The sequence below is a fragment of the Camelus bactrianus genome, chromosome 21, assembly GCF_048773025.1.
Source record: "Camelus bactrianus isolate YW-2024 breed Bactrian camel chromosome 21, ASM4877302v1, whole genome shotgun sequence".
In the NCBI taxonomy this organism is placed as follows: domain Eukaryota; kingdom Metazoa; phylum Chordata; class Mammalia; order Artiodactyla; family Camelidae; genus Camelus; species Camelus bactrianus.
In genome coordinates, this window is record NC_133559.1 from 28,949,292 (window position 1) to 28,967,871 (window position 18,580).

The 18,580-nt window shown below is 42.9% G+C and overlaps 1 protein-coding gene across 3 annotated transcripts in view; it reads right to left on the minus strand.

The window, feature by feature from the left end:
* The window catches only part of COLGALT2 (collagen beta(1-O)galactosyltransferase 2), a 123,752-nt gene that overhangs the window by 33,423 nt on the left and 71,749 nt on the right, over window positions 1-18,580 (minus strand). For 2 of the 3 annotated variants that reach the window (XM_074349939.1, XM_010954958.3), the window contains exons 2-5: window positions 13,532-13,642; window positions 10,936-11,053; window positions 8,741-8,875; window positions 4,187-4,391 (exon numbers count right to left, since the gene is read on the minus strand). In XM_074349939.1, coding sequence (XP_074206040.1) covers window positions 4,187-4,391; window positions 8,741-8,875; window positions 10,936-11,053; window positions 13,532-13,642 — 569 coding nt within the window. The remainder of the gene's footprint in view (window positions 1-4,186; window positions 4,392-8,740; window positions 8,876-10,935; window positions 11,054-13,531; window positions 13,643-18,580) is intronic. The other variant, XM_074349940.1, reaches the window with a different exon arrangement.

Consider the following 18,580-nt stretch of genomic DNA (forward strand, 5'->3'; position numbering starts at 1 on the left):
GAGCCAACTCCTCGTCTTCTGTAGTGGAGTCAAAAGGCGAGGTCCAAAGTAAAACCAGGGTATCGAGAAGGAGCGTCGCAAAGCGTGCTGTTTGGAAACGTGGATGTGACTGCTACACCTGTGTCGTCATCTGGAGATCAAAGCTCTGGTCTTCCAGACCAGGGAACTGGCACAGGAGGGTGACGTGCAGGGGGTTTTACAATAAACAGTGGGGGCTATTTGGACTGTCTCAACTATGTGCCTCAATAATTTGATTAAAAAATTTTAAAAGGAAATGTGTTAATAATTAAGTAAAATCTGTGAAGGAATCTGGTAGTCTCCGTGAAAGCTACTTCTGGCACAAACAATTTTCTCTTTGAAAGAGAAAGGCCTGAAGGCTTGTACTTCTCTTATGAAGACAGCAAACATTTTCTTGCACACACATGGCACCTTAACACTGCAGACTGATACGCCTACCTTTATTTCTGGTGATGGAAACTCAGACGCCGAGAGGCTGTGATTTGCCCAAGGTCACCCAGTAAGTCATTAGTGCCAAAGCCCTGTCCCTAAAGGGCCAATGCCAAGAATCCTTCTATCCACCCAGAATCTGGAAGCCATGTCTCAGGACCGGCAATCACTCTGATCGCCATCCCTGAACACGGAAGTCACTTTTGATTACTCCCAGTGATGTGCAGGAGGCAGGTCTGCCTGCCCGTCACCCACATCTCCAGCCTCTTTTGTCTCACATCTGGAAGATATCTGGAAGATGACTGGCTGGTGCCAGAGACGGTTACTGTGGCCACAATACAGGGCCCAGATCACTGGCCACAGTGGGAAGTGGACTCCTGACCCTGGCCTCATGACAGCCAGAGACTCGCCCATGCCCCCTGGGCTCGCTTGCTGGGCTAGATGGGCAGCCTTGCCCAGCACACCGGCACCCTCGGATTGCTGCTCTCTCTCATCACCCACACGTGGCAATGCCTGGAGTCAGAGGTGAGCCATTAAGGATCAAGCTTAGGTGGTCCTGCCTGGGACATTGGGACACTTTATTTTCTTTCGGACATAAAAAAAAATGATGCTCCAAAGGCTGATACCTAGCTAGGGAGCTTCACAAGAGTGGGACCAAAAGAATATACATCATCCTTCATTAAGACTCTTTTAAAGAGAGAATGGAAGTGCTTTGTTTTGGACCTAAGAGGGGAAGAGCCTGGGAAACACTCCATGGGCTGCCCAGGACTCCCAGGCTCATTTGAGTCTCTTCTCAAAATACTTCAAGGGGGAGAGTGTAGCTCAAGTGATAGAGCACATGCTCAGCATGCACAGGGTTCTAGGTTCAATCCCCAGTACCTCCTCTAAAAATAAAGAAATAAATTAACCTCATTACCTACCCCCTTCAAAAAAAAAAAAAAAAACCTTAAAAAATTATACTGCTTAAAGTCAGGAGAATGAATTAAATGTTCTCTTAGGAGCCCAATCATTTTTATATATCCACAGAGAGAAGCAGTAAATGTTACAAGAAGAATCTGACCGTGAAGCCTCCAGCAGGCGGGAAGCGGGCAGGACACAGCCACTCATGGAATGCCAGCAGTTAACACCAGGATGGTGGGAGATTTGACCCCCAGGAGGCCTTGAGGCTCCAGATGGCAGGAGATTTGACTTCTGGGAGACCTTGAGCTTCATTATGCGCTCACTGTAACATATCAGCATGACAAATAACATGCCCACAGGCGCCATGGCAGTCCCAAGGCTGACCATGAAAGGTCAAAGAGTGGGCGGTGGCCCGAGTCCTAGGAACCCCAGCCCCTTCCCCAGCGGCGCTGGAATGGTCCTCCCATTTGCTGGCGTGTGAAGCTACCGAGCCCGTAAAAACTGGCAACACCGTGCCCACCAGCTCTGTCGAGGGGGGTGTATCCACTTTTACTTTAACCTGAGCATCCAATCCCCACACCTCGGGGCCTTTCTCTTGCCTTCTGAAACAGCCTACGCTCTACACAGTATGTACCTCTCTAAATAAATCTAGCTTCATTCAAAAAGAAAGCAAGCAAGAGAGAAACCTAATTACCTTTCCCCCCCAAAAAAGGTTAAAAATACTTCAGGATGAGTAAAAGAGCTACCCTAGGACCACCGACTGTCAGCAAAGCGCTGACATCCCCCTAAATGGCAGTCACTCTTTCCTGCCCTGCCTCCCACCCCGTTCACAGTCTGTACCAGTAATCTGACCCTCAGCTCTCACCGCTTGTATCTGTGGCCTACCTTCCCACCTGTACACATCTCCTCCCCTACCATCCCAGAGCTAGCACAGCGCCAGGCACACAGGGAAGCCTGGAAGGCTGAGCCTCTCTCCTTTCTTTCCTGCCTCTCCTCTCTCTCCCCAGCGGAATCACCAAGCAGCTCGTGGCCTCCGCACCTGCTTTCAACGTCCCGGGAAGGCTATGGGAATGTGACCGACCAAGATGAAGTCCCAGAGAACAGGCCACACAAGGGGCAGAGCTGAAAAGTTCCTATGCAGCCCATGTCACTCTTCCAGCCCCAAATCTAATTTTTGGTTTAAAAAAATATATCATAATAATTTAGTGCCTGGGTCACAATAATGCCTTGTGCCATGGCTACCAAGGAGGCCTTTGTTAGGTGAGGATCATTACTGTAATTGTTAATAGCTCACTTTCTTGGAACATCCTTACTTAAGCTCTTAAGCAAAGGGACTGGCACAACCTGAAGGGCTGGGAAGGCCCTGCGTCTGCTTCCCATCCTGGAGGAGTCAGAGCCAATCACAGGCCAAGTGGAAACCAGCAGTCACCATTCGTAATGACACAAGGACTGTCATGAGAACTTCCCGTCCACATGAGGATAAAAAGTTCACTTTTGCCCTGACACAGGCCTAAAAAATGCCTACACTTGGCCAAAGGCTCTAAATGGCTCTAGCAGCCAAGGGAAGATAATCAGCCTTCCACATTTTCACCAAATATCCTCGTTCCTATCAAATCTGCAGTGGATGAGGGGGACCCCTGTGGCTTCCAGGATGGCCTGATGCATGAGCCGTGGCTCGGGTTTGTATTAACATTCTCAGCTGCCGGCACCCTACCTCAGCCGCCTGGGGTCCTGACATCATGCCATTCCCCCCGACTTACATGGCCACGTGGGTTTACACACCATCTGCCTGGTTTCTAAACTCACTTTCACTCGTGGTGAAATGGCACATTTCTGGCTCATTGGTCGTGGGACCTGACTTTTGTCAGGGAGGCCTGAGTGATCTTGAGAATAAAGCTCTGCTTTAGGAATGTCGTGGACCCGCACGCTGAACTGCTTCAGGGCATTGCATCCTTCCTGTCTTTCCCACCGACTTGTCCTCAAAAAGCCTACAACGGTTCATGAAGGAGTCAAGCCTGGCTTGGCCTTTCTTCCCATGGGGACTGACCGAGACTGCTGGGTGCCTCCCCAAATCTGTCCTTCTTCAAGAGAAAGAACTGGGGCTCTGGACTGAGTAGGATACAGACAACATTCGGAGCCTCCCTTTCCACGAGGTGCTGCCCTGTGACTCAGTGTGGCTAATGGGCTATGCACGGAAGTGGTGTGGTCATCCTCAGGACCGTAGCCCCTGAAGGGCGGGACAGCGCCCGCCCCTCTCTGGTCTTCACTCAGTGGCTGGAATGCTTCCACGCCGATGAGACATTCTGGGCCACATGATTGAGGGCGACACCTCCTGGAGGGCGGAGCAGCAGCAGAGGGGGGGCCCGGCTGTCTGAGACCTCTATGGAGCAGGGCCACTCTGCTAGCTCCAGTCCTTTTGAGAAGAAATAAACTTCCATTGTTTTAAGTCTGGGTCTTTCCCAGGGTTTTTCTGGCCTCTGTCACAGTTTTTCAGTGAATACAAGGACTCCTGTAACGAACAGAGCGCTGCAGCAGTGTCACATGTCCAGGGCTCCCGCCACCATCGCCACCGTCCCCCAGCCACTTAGGAAAAAAAGAGAGAGTGGGCTCCTGGGTAGGGCTGGTCCTGGCCCTTGGTCGTTGGTGTCGCTGGCCGTCACAGGAACAGCAACCCAGAAAGTGCTGGTGTGATGACCAGACAATTAACTGCCTCTAACACTACCTGAACAGGAAACCTGTTTCCTTACATAAGAGAGCTTTAAAATAAAATCCACAAAGCAAAGGAGCTGGTTATCTGCAGTGTTTGCACGCTGGCAGCACAGCCGAGTATGAGCAGTACCTGCTTGCCTGCTGGAGAAGGCGAAGACCATGATGTCATCGAAGGCCCAGGTGTAGTCCTGGTGCGGGGGGTAGAACGCCAGCTGGTCGGAGGCCTCCTTCCTGAGGTCGATCAGGAACGTGGAGTGGACCATGGGGACGGGGAAGCAGCCCAGCCTCTTCCACTCTCTAATCTGGAGATAGTCTGGGGTCCGTTTATAGAAGCCCTGTGAAGGAGCCAACAGGTGGGTTACACTCTCTGCTCTGAGGGCTTCCGCTCCCCCAGTCTTCTGTTAGGCTGATTCCTAAGTCATCACCAGTTCAGCACAAACCCCCAAGCAAAGTCACCTTTGCTCTTTTCATCTTGGCCTGAGAATTTCCAACTGAGCTCAAGAAATGCTACTTACACTTAAAAGAACCCTAAGAGGGTCTTGTTATCAGAAGCAATTTTGCTTTCAGCGTATCTCTTGCCTTAATAGCCTCATAGAAGCATATTTTACGTTGACTTAGGATTGAATACGACGTATGAGCAGCCAGAGATGGGGGAGCAGAGCAGTTAGGAGCTCAGATTCTGGCATCTGGGTGCTTGAGTTCAAGGCCCATCTCAGTTACTCATCGTCTGTAGTTATTGGTCAGGCTGCCGCGCCTTGCTGGGCCCACTTCCTCATCTGTAAAACAGGAATCACTATCTACTCCACAGGATTGTCTGTAAAAATTAGCTGAGGTAAGACCTGGAACCTGCAGCGCATAGTGCCTAGCACCGAGAAAGCATCGATCAACGTTGGCTGTTACTAAAATGACTACATTACATCGGCGAATATTGGTAACAAAACATGTGGTAACTTAAACATATAAACAGGGCCTTGTTTCAGTGCAATTCCTTATTCACTGCTCCACTTTTTTGGAGGGTTCTCCTTCTGACAGCTCCCTCTGGGCGAGCACACAGGACAACTGACCCTCTTACTTTGTGGTTTTGAACACACTGGTTTGGAACAACCAGCTGGTTTTCCCTCCAAACTCAACTGTTCACTCAACAAACATCTACTGAGTACCTACTGTAATCCAGGCTACAGGAGGTGATGGAGCTTCAACAGTAAATTGGCAATGCCAGTCTCAGCCCCCACGGAGTGTAGAAGCCACTGACGCTTATGCTCCAGCGGCACCAGTGGTGGCCTGACTGTTGCCAAAGCCCAGATCCATCCCAGAGAAGACGAAGACGTGTCTCAACAAAACCTACTTTAAAGGGTGTATAAGCTTTGAGAGGCATTTCCAAAAACGTTTCAGGTGACGGCGGGCTCAGGGAATGCGAGGCTTCACAAGGCAGGCACTCCGAAGGGCACGGTACCTGGTGGCTCCATACGTTCTTGAATATTCACCCATCAGCCCCATTATTGTAGGGTCACATTTTCTGCAGTGATGCCAGGACTCACACGTTAGGCACTGCCACCTCTTCCCTGGCATTCCCCTCAGTGTCTGGACTGGTGTTCCAGCTAAGCTGACCCTCACACTGACCACGTGATAAGGCAGAAGGACCACAGAGCAAGACTTAGAAGATGTGGGTCTTAGCGTCATCTTAACCTTCCAGATGTTTGATCTGAGCCTGTGCTTAACCTCTTTGAGCCTACGTTCCTTCTCTTGAAAAAATGGGGTAAAGGCTGATTATCTCACAGGGTTGTAGAAGGGATGGCACATAGTAAAGGTCTAAGAAGATGCTTTGGAAACTGTAATGCATCGTATGAAGTATTATTATTCCTACAATTTTTTATTAGCCTTTCACTTAAGGATCACTTAACATCCTTCGACTTCTGAGCATTCTTCCAAGGGATAAAGGGAAGACTGGTTCTTTAAAGCACTGCCTAAGAACACCGTCAAATATAAAGTTCTAGACTACTTAGGGACGATATTCTCAGAATGAGAAGACTGGAAAATTCATAATGATGATGAATCACTGGATATCTGGGGGGCAGGGATGATGGAAGCAAAGAAGAAATAAAGAGAGAAAAGAGACTTAATATGCTTCCTGCAGACAGGCGTGGGCAAGAGATGTGTCTCTTTTTCCACATAAACTGAATGTTGTTGGTAATAATTCCCGCTCATTGGTCAGTACAAAACCAAGGTCATTTTGTTTTGAACGTGTTTAAAGGCTGTGGAAACCAGGGGCTGCTCTGAACTCATGAAGTCATTGGCTGTTTCCATTCCTAGCGGAAGCCTGCCCAGGAATGATAGAAAGCCAGAAACAGAGATAAATTAGAATTGTCCCTAAATCGCTTAGGTTTTACTTTTGCTGCGCAAAGTAAGTGAGCACATTTCTCCTGTCTGCTTTTAATAGGAAAGCAAAGGAGATAACAGAAACCTGGAGGCTGTGGTTACTAGAATAATCCACACTTGTTGCTGGTGCCAATGCATAACTCACTCAAAACACTCCAGGGTGATTCTGACATGTGAAACACTGCCGGTTATTAACTAAGAGTGCATGAACTTAAACGAACTTAATAGAACATCTTCTTCCCAAGGAACTTAGTGACTCTTATAAATAGGAACTTAATGGGTCTCTAAAAGAGATGCGGATAATATGCACTAAAATCTCTCAGATCTGCAGGAAATAACTGTAACAAAAGAGGAATGCCCATCCAGTAGTGTGCTAGGGGCGCCCACTGTCAAAGTTTCAGAAAGTGTATGAGCCAGTTGACATGCTAGCAGCTTGAAATCCGTAAAAACAAAAATCACGTTAATCCCCACCATTCTAAATAGACCATGGACAGCAAGCTTCGCATATTTTTAAAAATTATATCACCAAGTGGATGTACTGCAATTTACTTAGCCTTTCCCTTAGCTTAAACAACATTTGCATGGTGGGCGTCCTTATACCATAAAAACTGGCAAAAGCTACCAGTCAGGGCTTTCCCCCCTCCGAGAGCCGGCATCAAACATCTTCCAGTGCATCACTGGCCTCATTCTTCATCTAAAACCAAACCAGGTGTAAAAGAGAGACTGAAAGTTTAGCTCTTTTAGCACAAGAGCACACTTAACATACATTTCCCCCCTTTATTCTACACTGATCGTACATTGATCAGTTTATTTCTCTTATTGACTAACTGAAAAATAAAAAATACAATCAGCCATAAACATTCACTATAACAGATCTCTAGACTTTGAAGATTTTAAAATGGAAAATACAGATGATGGAAATTTAAAATTTTGCTTTAATTTTGAAGTTTGTAAAAACACCTACCATAGCAGTTCTAATTATTAGTTCTCTTTGGAAATAAACTTGGCAACATATCAAAGACCATTAAAATATTTAAAACTCTTTGACTCACTAATTCCACTCCTAAGAAGCTGTCCTAAGGAAATGATATTAAATGTAGAAAATTTTATATTAATCACGATAGTCCTTATAACATTAAAAGTTGCATGGATGTCCCTGGAGAATGTCATTCTAAGTGAAGTAAGCCAGAAAGGGAAAGAAAAACACCATATGATATCACTCATATGTGGAATCTTAAAAAAAAGAGAGAGAGAGACAAATGAACTTACATATAAAACAGAAACAGACTCACAGACATAGAATACAGACTTGTGGTTGCCAGAGGGGAGAGGGGTGGGAAGGGATAAACTGGGAGTTCAAGATTTGCAGATACTGACAGGTATATATAAAACAGATAAACAAGTTTATACTGTATGACACAGGGAAATATATTCAATATCTTGTAGTAGCTCACAGTGAAAAAGAATGTGAAAGTGAATATACGTATGTTCATGTACAACTGAAGCACTGTGCTGCGCACCAGAAACTGACACAGCATTGTAAACTGACTATAAGTCAGTAAAAAAAAAAAAAAACATTAAAAGTTACAAACAACTTAAATGTTTTTAAACTAAGAGAAAGTTTAAATAAATTGCAGTTATAGCCACTTGATGATACAGTTAAAAACATGCAAGCTGTTATTGCTGATGCTAGAGTGGCAGAAATTAACATGATTTTTTTGTTACTTCTTTCTATTTCCAATTTTTTATTGTCCTTATGCTAGTTGTGATGACAAAAAAAAAACTATTTAATTTTTTAAAAAATCTCTGAATCAGGGAGAAAAAAAGGACAAATCCCAGCAAGCTTTATTGGTTAATTTAAAGCTTCTAATGCTAAGCTCATCAGAATATTTTACTCATAATTCACTAATACAGAAGAGCGCACTGGGTTGTGGCACTGGACCTGAACTTACCTCCTTTCCGGAGAATGCTTGCTCTAGTAATACACTGACATGCGTGTTTCAAGGGAGAAGATGAGAAAAAGCTTAATGGGGCTACTGTGGACTTGTGGCTGCCTTATTAAAACTCATAACCTTTAGATAAACAACAGGGACCTACTGTATAGCTCTGGAACTATATTCAATTTTTTGTAATAACATATAATGGAAAAGAATCTTTAAAAATGTATGTGTATATGTAACTGAATTACTTTGCTGTACACCTGAAACTAATATTGTAAAAATCAACTATACTTCAATAAAAAATTAAAAAATAAAATAAAAACATTTTAAAATCCTCATAACCTTAATTCATCAGCCAAAAGACTTGCCTGAGGTGTGATTCCACACCAGAAGTTCGAATACAGGCCCCGAGACTCCAGCATGGGGGCCACGATGGTTTTGTTCTCTGCCATCATTAGATTGAGGGTCTGTGGGTTAGTCAGGAAGTTGTCAACATCTATGAACTAGGAAAAGAAAGGGAAATCATCAGGTGAAAAGACACTTTTCAGTAGTGGGCACGAGAATAGACCAGCACTCCCAAAGGATCACAGGAACTCGCCCATGAGACGTGGAACCAACGATCCCCATTTTCCTCATGGAAACCGACTGCGGCCGAGTGGCTTTCATTCAGGAGCAGTACATCTAGTCTAATTTCCAGATGTTTATCTCTGCAGAAGGCACCAAGCAGTCATCTGGTGTTAGCATACTGGGCACACGCTCAACCAGGGCTCAACCCACACCTCACTTGACCCACACCGTGGTTAGTGGTTGAAGGACAAGAAATCAATAGCTCCAAGCCCTTAAAGATTCACTCCCACAAACAGAGGTCCCCACCGTAGGTAAAAATGAAAAGACAGATTTAGATTGTCTATCGTAATGCCCAAATGACTCAAAACAGATCCACTGATACCATTTTAATGTTACAGTTAGGATTTTTGCTTGCATTACACCAGCCCAGGCTAACCAATGAGTCTATTTCCCCTTATTGCCAAAAGTCCATGTTAACACTAATCCGTTTACAGGGACAGTGTAACGACGGTTTCTATCATATAAAATAAATAATCACACTAAGCTGTATACTTAAAAACGACTAAAATGGCAGGTTTTATGTTATATATATTTTACCACGCACACAAGTCAATAAATAATCAGCTTTCATTCTTATGATAGTAAATCTGTTTATTTACCAAAAATTTTGTGGTTCAGCACTTGTACACAATGCCATTTAAACAGCTGTACAATGTTAGATATCAGCACAATTTGAGAACTTCTACGAAGTTATTTATACTGAAAGTGTGTGCGTGGTAAACTACTGGGTTGGGTTTTGCTGTGGTTGAGGGGCTGGGGGTGTGTACAGGTTAAATGTATTCCCTTTAGGAATCAGCGTCTAGTGACAGAGAGCAGACATCTGCAAATTTAATTAAATGACATTGGCTTTGCCTTCTTGGTGTTATTTCTAGTTTTGTACTGGGAAACGTTTGTCAAAAGAATTAAATGGGAGTTTAGGGGCAACAGATGAAGAACCTGGAGCCCATAAACTTGTGGGGGAAAAAAGCCTCTGTCAATTTTCAAAAGGGAACTGGGACCATAGCTCCTTGCTGCTTAGGAAGCTGTCCTTTACAGTTGAGACAGGTTCCAGGGGGACAAGGACGGAAAGTAATGTTGATTCTTAATCGTCAAGTCCAGTATCTTTCAGGACCACTCTCAAAGTTCCAAGGGAAGTAATGGAACCCCGTCACGGAGAGAAATTCTCCAGGGGAGTCCAGCATAATTAGGAGCAACCAGGAAGCCAAGCAGGCAGTGCCATCCCCCAAACACTCAGGAGCAAAAGGGAGCAAAGGTTCAGAGCTGTTCATCTGAATCTCTCTCTCTCTTTTTTTTTTTAATATATATATTTTTTTTACTATTAGTTTTTAAAGTTTTTCAAAGTTAAGTTTTTAATTTTTTTTAATGGAAGTACTGGGGATTGAGACCAGGACCTCATGCATGGTAGGCATGCAGTCTACCACTGAGCTATATTCCCCACTGCCCCAAATCTCTTTTTATGTAATTAATTTCCCATATCTCCCAAATTTTTCCAAAAAGTTTTTTTTTTCAATTTTATTAGGTAGAATTATTACAGTTCAACTGCACATACACATTATATTGCATGTAAATACATATTTATTTTATTTTTATTTATTTATTTTAATTTAATATTTTATTGTTACTAAGACATTGTACATTGCTTTACCCACTGCGTTCCCTACAAACTAAAAAGATTCAGAGTTTCTCATGCCTACTATAATTCAGGCGCTTATCTGCTCACTCACTGAAAATGCATTTAAAGAACAAGTCTGAGGTGAAGTCCGGGTGTCACGATACTAAGTTCTCCAAATTTTTTTCTTGTGCTTTTATTAAAAAGTTGAGGAGATAATGCCTAAATAAATGTTGTTTTGATTGCTTCCACAGTCCTAGGTTATCAACAACTGATTCGGACACATTCTAGATAACGGTTGTCAAGAAATAAAACATCCGTTTTTACCAGAATGTAGTCTGACCATTTTTCCCTCGCAGTTCGAAGGGCTGCCTGACGTAGTTTCATCACATGAGCAAAACGGGAGCCAGCCCAGTGCTTTGGTCCAATTTCATCAGGGTAAGACCTAAAAAAAAAAAAAAAAGATAGTAATATTAATAATAGCCAATTATAATCACTGAGTACCTGTGTATTCTAGGCACTATGTACTAATTCATTTAATCCTCCAGTAGAACCCTAGGAAGTTGACAGTATTATGACTTTCATCATCCCATTATCACAGATAAGAAGCTGAAGCAAGGCAGGAGTAAGTAATTTGCTGCTTACCATACACATGAATCGTTATGTGAGATATTTCAGTGGGTTCTTAATAGAACTCAGTCCTTACGATGGAAGTGCCAGCACTCTCCCCATTTCACAGATGAGGGAATCAGTTAGCCGGTTAAGTCATCTGCTTAACGTTACGTAGTAAATAAGTAAATTCACACTTAGGATTTGAATCCAGGCATAACCCCAACGTTCATGTTCCTAGACACTTTCTTCTACATTCTACCATCACATAAATCTGGAAAATGTTACAGCATCAGAATACAAGTTTTCCCGGAAAAACAAAAGTTTACTTTCCATAGTCACGTCTCAGGAAAGGATTCCACAGGGCCTAACGCATGGATCTACACAGAACGACTGAGGTCATGGAGCAAATGCATAATGCTGCTGGGATCTCTATCAATGTCCACAAAACAGCCAGGCCAGGACTTCACGGCCACGGAGGCAGGCAGGTCGGCACACCCTCGAGAACCTTTCTGAAAGCTCCCAACTGGTGTGGACGTCGATAAAGTGACAGTGGCCCCAAACTGGCTGCCACATCCAGTTCCTGTAGCTGCACTGGCAGGCACTGGCTTCAGTGAATGAGAAACCACAAAAACAAGGCTGTACCCATACACATAAGATGAATAAAGCTATTTATTGCACAAGAATTTGCTGGAATGTCTTCCCTAATTATTGTTTCTACAAAAATCAGTGGAATTTCTGTTTTTTTTAATACTTTGCCCCAAAAAACGCCTTCCCTGATATTTCTCACAATGACCTTGGCATACAATATACTTAGTCAAAATCTGGCTATGGAGAAAATGGGCAGTTATAGGTACATAGATTGTTCTGGGCCATTCTAATTAGACCAAATTCCATTATAAGGACCTCCAAAAGAGTGTTCAAAATCTTTTATAAGTGGTCAAGTTTGGTTGTTCAATTTTGCTCCATATATGAACCATATGCTGAGATCTGAGAGATACACGTAGATACGTGTATATGTATGTATATATATAATAAAAGTATGATAAAAAGAGAGACTAGAAGAACAAAAAATTTGTTTTGGAAAAGTATTTATTATTATAATACAAATTTGGCTTTCAATAAATGACTTATCCTGGGCAAATTTCAACAGCTCAATCCATCCTGCTTCTACAATTCTACAATTGTAGCAGCCTTGGGAATGTTCAGAATAGTAAGTTTTAAATATATTTATTTATTTTCTCATTTATTCATTTGTTCACCTGACAAGCATGAATTTAGTGCCCACCAAGAACATAGCATTGGGTTTAAAATAAAATGTTTTTATATCTTGGCCCCTGCCAAAGAAATTTTTTAAAATACTTAGAAAAAAAATGCATGAATTAGTAAAAATTAGTTAAGTTTATGGTTGTGCCTCACTGGGTGATACAGGAAATAAGCAATGCAAGTGTTGAGAGGAAGGTAGATCTATATAAATGGAACGATCGGCAACAGCTTTTGGTAGTGGCTGGGATTTGGGGTAAGAGTTGGTTACAAAGAAAGAAAGGAAAGCTTGGGGTTGACAACAAAAGGAACATCTAGATAGAGCACTTTTAGGAAATTGGTGCACAGGTATGAAGGCTAAATTTATGGAATCTTTTAAAAATATAATCAGATATTTGAACTCAGTTCTGTAGGTCCTAGAGAGTCACTGGAATCTTTTCAACTGAGAAATGAAAGCACATTATAAATGTTTTAGGTAGACTGATTTGATTGTATTGTATTGAGGATGATTTAAAGATAGAAACAACTAAGAGATTGTTATGGTAAAGACTGGAAATAACCTAAATGTCCATCAGTAGGAGGTTGATTAAATAATCACAGTACATCCATACAATGGATATTCACTCTGCAGTCATAAAAATAATGAAGATGCCTCTTCACTATTGCTATGGAATGATTACCAAACTAAGATAAGTGAAAAAGCAAGGTGTATGTAAAAATTACACAAACTTTTTGCTACAGTCCCTAAGTATAAAAGGTTTACACTCAAAGTATGAATAAATGATATCAATATTTTAATACATACTGCTGTTGGTAACATACTTGAGAACTAACGAGAACTTGAACTTGGCTGGTAGCTGCAGGAGTGCAGAGGGAGAGAGAAGATCTCTCAAAGCAAGGAACGGCAGGTCTTTGTAACTTGCTAGATACAAAGACGAAAGACAAGGGAAGTCACATGCACCTCCAAGACTGGGAGCCCGGATGGCGGGAAGCCTGGCTGAGCGGGGCACGGGTATACAGTGAGTTTACAGAATGCTCTCTTGCTACTCACTCAGGTTCATCCATAGGCCTCCACTCCACATAGTGGTAGACTCTCTGCACATTTTTCAACCACTCCCTGAGTATTTCTGTTGTATTATCCACATTGTGGTCTGTGGCTGCCCTGTGTGAGAGAAAGCACAGCACAGCTGAGTTATGATGTCATCCAGAGAAAGAGGGAAAAATCCAAAAGACCCCAGATGAATTGAACAGCAAAGGCCAGTTCTAGAAATTGCATATATGAAAATGATCCCCTCATCATCCAAACTAGACAATGAATTTCCAAAGGGAGAGATGATGCTTAAAACCATCTCTGTGTCATTAGCTCTTCAAGCAGGACTTGGCCAATAGCAGAATCAATAAATGGTTGTACTAAAATAGTATATGCAGAAAGTGAATTAAAGCCAGTTAATTAATATTCTTGGAAAGTTTCTCATTTAATTTTTTAGTTATCTAACATGTAAACTCTGCCTTTTAACTTCAATAACCAGGACCCTCAACTTTAGCAATGATTCAGTTGCATTTTCATTTCAAGTCCAACAGATTTTTTTCAGCAGCGCTGTTTTAATCACATGAAATAGAGGGGAAAGTCACGATAACAGTTCCCAGCATAAAATTAAAAATCCAAGGTATCGTCTCTTCTCTGTTTTGGATTAATTCTACCACCACTTACACAAATTTGAGTACCCTCAAAAGTCTTCCAACAATGTACACAAAACTTGCTTCTGTTCTCCCTTGAAAGTTTAGCAAACTGACCCACCTAAAAAGGAGCTTAATCACTTATTAAAACAAAGATATTTCAAATTATATCACAGAGCTAACTCATGCTGTGTGCACAATACACATCTAAAACAAAGCTATTCAGGATACCTAAAAACGAACCGATGTTCCTGTCAACTGGAAAAGAAGGAAAGCAGGGGTTGTAATCTTGACATCAAATAAGGCAGAATTCAGGCCAAAAGAAATTAAACATGACAAAGCAAGATTATAATTATAGTAATAAAGCTAGAGGATGTAATTCACATCAAAGATATTAACAAATGTGAATATCCGTGTACCTTCACATAACAGAGGGGAGGGGTTGGCAAACTTTCCTTTGAGTCAGCTAATGACTGCTTTAGGCTTGCAGGCCATACACTGTCTGCCGCAACCACTCAGCACGGCCACTGTAGCAGTAAAGCAGCCATGCACAACATATAAAGGAATGAACACTGCTCTGCTCTAATAAAGCTTTATTTACAAAAGGTCTGCAGGCTGTGGTTTGTCAACCCCCGGTACAGCAGAAAGTAGAGAGACTGCAAACAAAACAGAAACACAAAGAAAAAGAGGTGTTAACTTACTACTTTCAGTTGAAGCTGACATAGTGTAAATGGAAAACAAGTAAATATACAGAAGACCTATACAACACAGTACAGACAGAGATTATATCTTCTTGTCAAATACACATGGAACAGTCACAAAGATGGACCAACAATTACACTAGAAAGCAAGCCTCTAATAAACTGGAATAACTTAAACAGCATTCTTTGATCACAATGTCATAAAACTAGAAATTAGTAATAAAATAAAACAACAAAATTCCATTAAAAACTCTCTACTAAACAATTATTGAGTGAAAGAAGAAATACAAATCAACTTTAAAATTTCTAAAAATAAACAATGAGGAGTCAAGACGGCGGAACAGAGAGACTCACAGCTCGCCCTCTCCCACAAATACATCAAGAGCTACATCCACAAACCCACTGCCTCACACAGAACACCTCCTGCACTCTGGCAGAGTGTCCCTCGTTTCGAAATACAGGAGGATTCTCACAAAATCCGGTAGGAGAAAAAAGGAAAAAGAAAAACTTGGTGCAGGACCAGTCCTGCAGGGAGGGAGTGGCACAGGAAGAAAGGCACCCTCACTCTGGGACACCCTCTCCAGCCGGGAGGTCAACGGGGACAGAAGCGGAGCTTCCGAGGCTCAGAGCAGAAAGTGGCAACTGATTGGCAGACAGAACCAAGGGAAACTGCCACAGAGGGTCCCTGCAAACTCCAGGCTGAGCCCCGAGCCAGCAGGGTTAAGCCGGGACTGGCTGCTGGAGATGGGTGAGGAGCCCAGGCAGGGGACAACCACAGAACAAAAAGGAGGCCCCGCTGGACAACAACAATCAAGGCAGGCTCTGATCACAAACCAAGCACCCCCCAATTAAAGGGATAACAGCCAACATTCATGGAGGAAAGAGGTGGCAACTATCCATACTAAGAACAGCCCTCACAACAAAACCGTTAATGCACACAGTCTACACAGGAATGCTCCCACTTTAAATAAAAACAAACTAATAAAAAGATAAAACAGCCCTTCAAGACCACAGTAGATAACTGACACTGCTAAATTATCCATAGAGCCAGAGAAATGTAAGTGAAATGAAGAAGCAGAGGAACCACTCCCAATTAAAAGAACAAGAGAAGTCCCCTGAAAGAACGATCAAGGAAATAGACCTCAATAGTCTATTAGATCATGACTTCAAAAAGGGGGTGATCAAAGCACTGACAGAACTAAAAGAGACTATGAATAGAGACAGCGAATACTTTTAAAAAGGAAATTGAAACTATAAAGAGGAGCCAATTAAAAATGGAAAACTCAACTGCTGAGATAAGACCAGAGGTAAAGGTAGTCAAAAACAGACTCGATGATGCACAGGAACAAGTAAGTGACCTAGAAGACAGGGTAACAGAAGTCACCCAATCAGAACAGCAGGCAGAAAAGCAAATAAAAACCAGTGAAAGCAATATAAGTGACCTCTGGGATGATATAAAGTGTGCCAACCTATGCATAATAGGGGTCCCAGCAGGAGAAGAAAGAGAAAAGGGAATTGAAAAGGTATTTAAAGAAATCATGACTAAAAACTTCCCAAACCTAAACAAGGAAACAGATATCCATGTACAAGAGGCACAGAGGGTCCCAAACAGACCTACACCAAGACATGTTATAATTAAGATGGCCAAAGTTAAAGGTAGAAGAAGGATCCTAAAGGCAGCAAGAGAAAAACAGAGAGTCAGTTACAAGGGAACCCCCATAAGGCTCTCAGCTGATTTCTCTACGCAAACACTGCAGGCCAGAAGGGAGTGATACATTCAAAGTCCTGAATGAGAAAGAGTTGCAACCTAGGATGCTCTCTCTGGCAGGACTACCCTTTGGAGTAGAAGGAGAGAGAAAGAATCTCACAGACAAGCAAAAACTAAAAGAATTCAGCAACACTAAACCGATACCAAGGAGTTCCTACTGGGAGGGAAAGCTATTGGCCTTATCAGCAACAGCAGGTCCCTGGGAGCACGGCCTTGATAAGAGCAAATGAAGACATACGGACAGTGGTCACGTCTTCCACTTATGGCAACTTCAGTCAATAGGATTTTATTAAACCCAACTTATAATGGTTTTTGGTCTTCCTACCTGAGCTTTTGGTAGTCACTGCTGCTCCAAAAGTAACAAATGAAATCTTTAAGAGACAGAATATTTAGGAATGTTCAAGAGAAAAAAATAAATAAATCATTATGCCAAGCATGGCAGAACTCCACGTTACACAGGGAATGAATTTCTGTAAAACACAGAGTAACTAAAGTGAAGGTATGTAACTTAAGTCATAAGGTATTAAAAAATGGGGACTAGAGGTATATGAGTAATGTTTGAAAATTTTATTTCATAAAATGGGTATCTGAATGAAAATTAGCCTTAAACATTATTCAAAAAATAGAGCATCAGGAGGTGATGTCACTGGTCACCTTGATCTACTTTCATATCTTTCCTGGAAATCAGATTAGAACCAGCTCCTTTCTCCAGAACAAGGTTTAGGAGGGAGAGAGACCCACAGAGCCACCCAGACATCCCACTGTCTGGAGGGCCAAGAGGTGCGGCGTGCAGCCGACAGTGCCGGAGGACACCAGGTGTGCAAGCTGGGACAAAGACGGGGCAGTGCGAGGAGGTGGGAGCGTGGACCAGGAGGCAGCGTGGAACAGAGCCACGGGCTCCACCCAGCTTGCAGCTGTGCCGACATCCACTGCCACACACACACGGCCACCAGCTGCCCGTGTCCAGCAAAACGTCCATCATCAGAGCCAGGACGGGCCCCAGGAGAGTCAAGCCACTCTCCCCCGGTACGAGGCATGCACAGAACACCTCCGCTCTGATGCACATTACTCTTCATGCAAAGAATTACAGGTAAGAATGAACTGAAACAAAACAAAACAAAATCTTGACTACAGTGTTCACCGGGAGTTTCAGGGAATCTATGTTATCCCCAAATTACTTACAAATAGTGTAAGAAAATTTATACAGCATCTGCTTCGATCATTGATTGCTGTTTACTCATTACACAGGACTTCTATTCTCTTTGCCCTCCCTACATGTGGATGCATTTCCTCCTAATCACTTTAACAAATCTAAAATTTAACAAAGGTCTCATTGGGTGAAATTTATTTTCCTGGAGTACAGACCCCAGACTCGGCCTCAGTACCCACTCCTGAGAAACATCCTTAGGAGTGAGCGGCTTGGAGTGTGCAAAGATAGATGTGTCTAATTAAGGCAGAGATTTCAAACATTGTCCTTATTGAGTTAAAAAAATTTTCCTATACAGTTACTTCCCCGAATTATTAAGATTCTCTTTGTTCTCAGATTACTACGGAAACGAGCAAATCTTCCAGCTGTGGCCGCAGGTCCAGCCGGGTCTTTGATGTGCAGTGCCATCTCCTGCATGGTCCCACTGAGGAAGGCTTGCAATCCTCCCTCAAGACCAACTGCCCTGCCCCTCCACTCCCCTGGCGGAGGCAAATAAACAGAAATCCAGGCAGATACTTCTGACCGCTGCCTTTTAAGCCCTCCCATGACAATGTGTTTCCATTTGAATACATAATCATTAAAGCATGCAGGCGCTGGTCTGTTCGGAGGGTTGGAGAGATACAGCAAAGGCCCAGATGCAAGCTCCCTGGAGGAAACATGAGGCTTGAGTTAGAGGTTCTATTTTCAGAGTCCTGTAGAAAATGCAGCAGTGCAGTGCCTGACCTGCTGTGAGTCTCCACAAGCAAC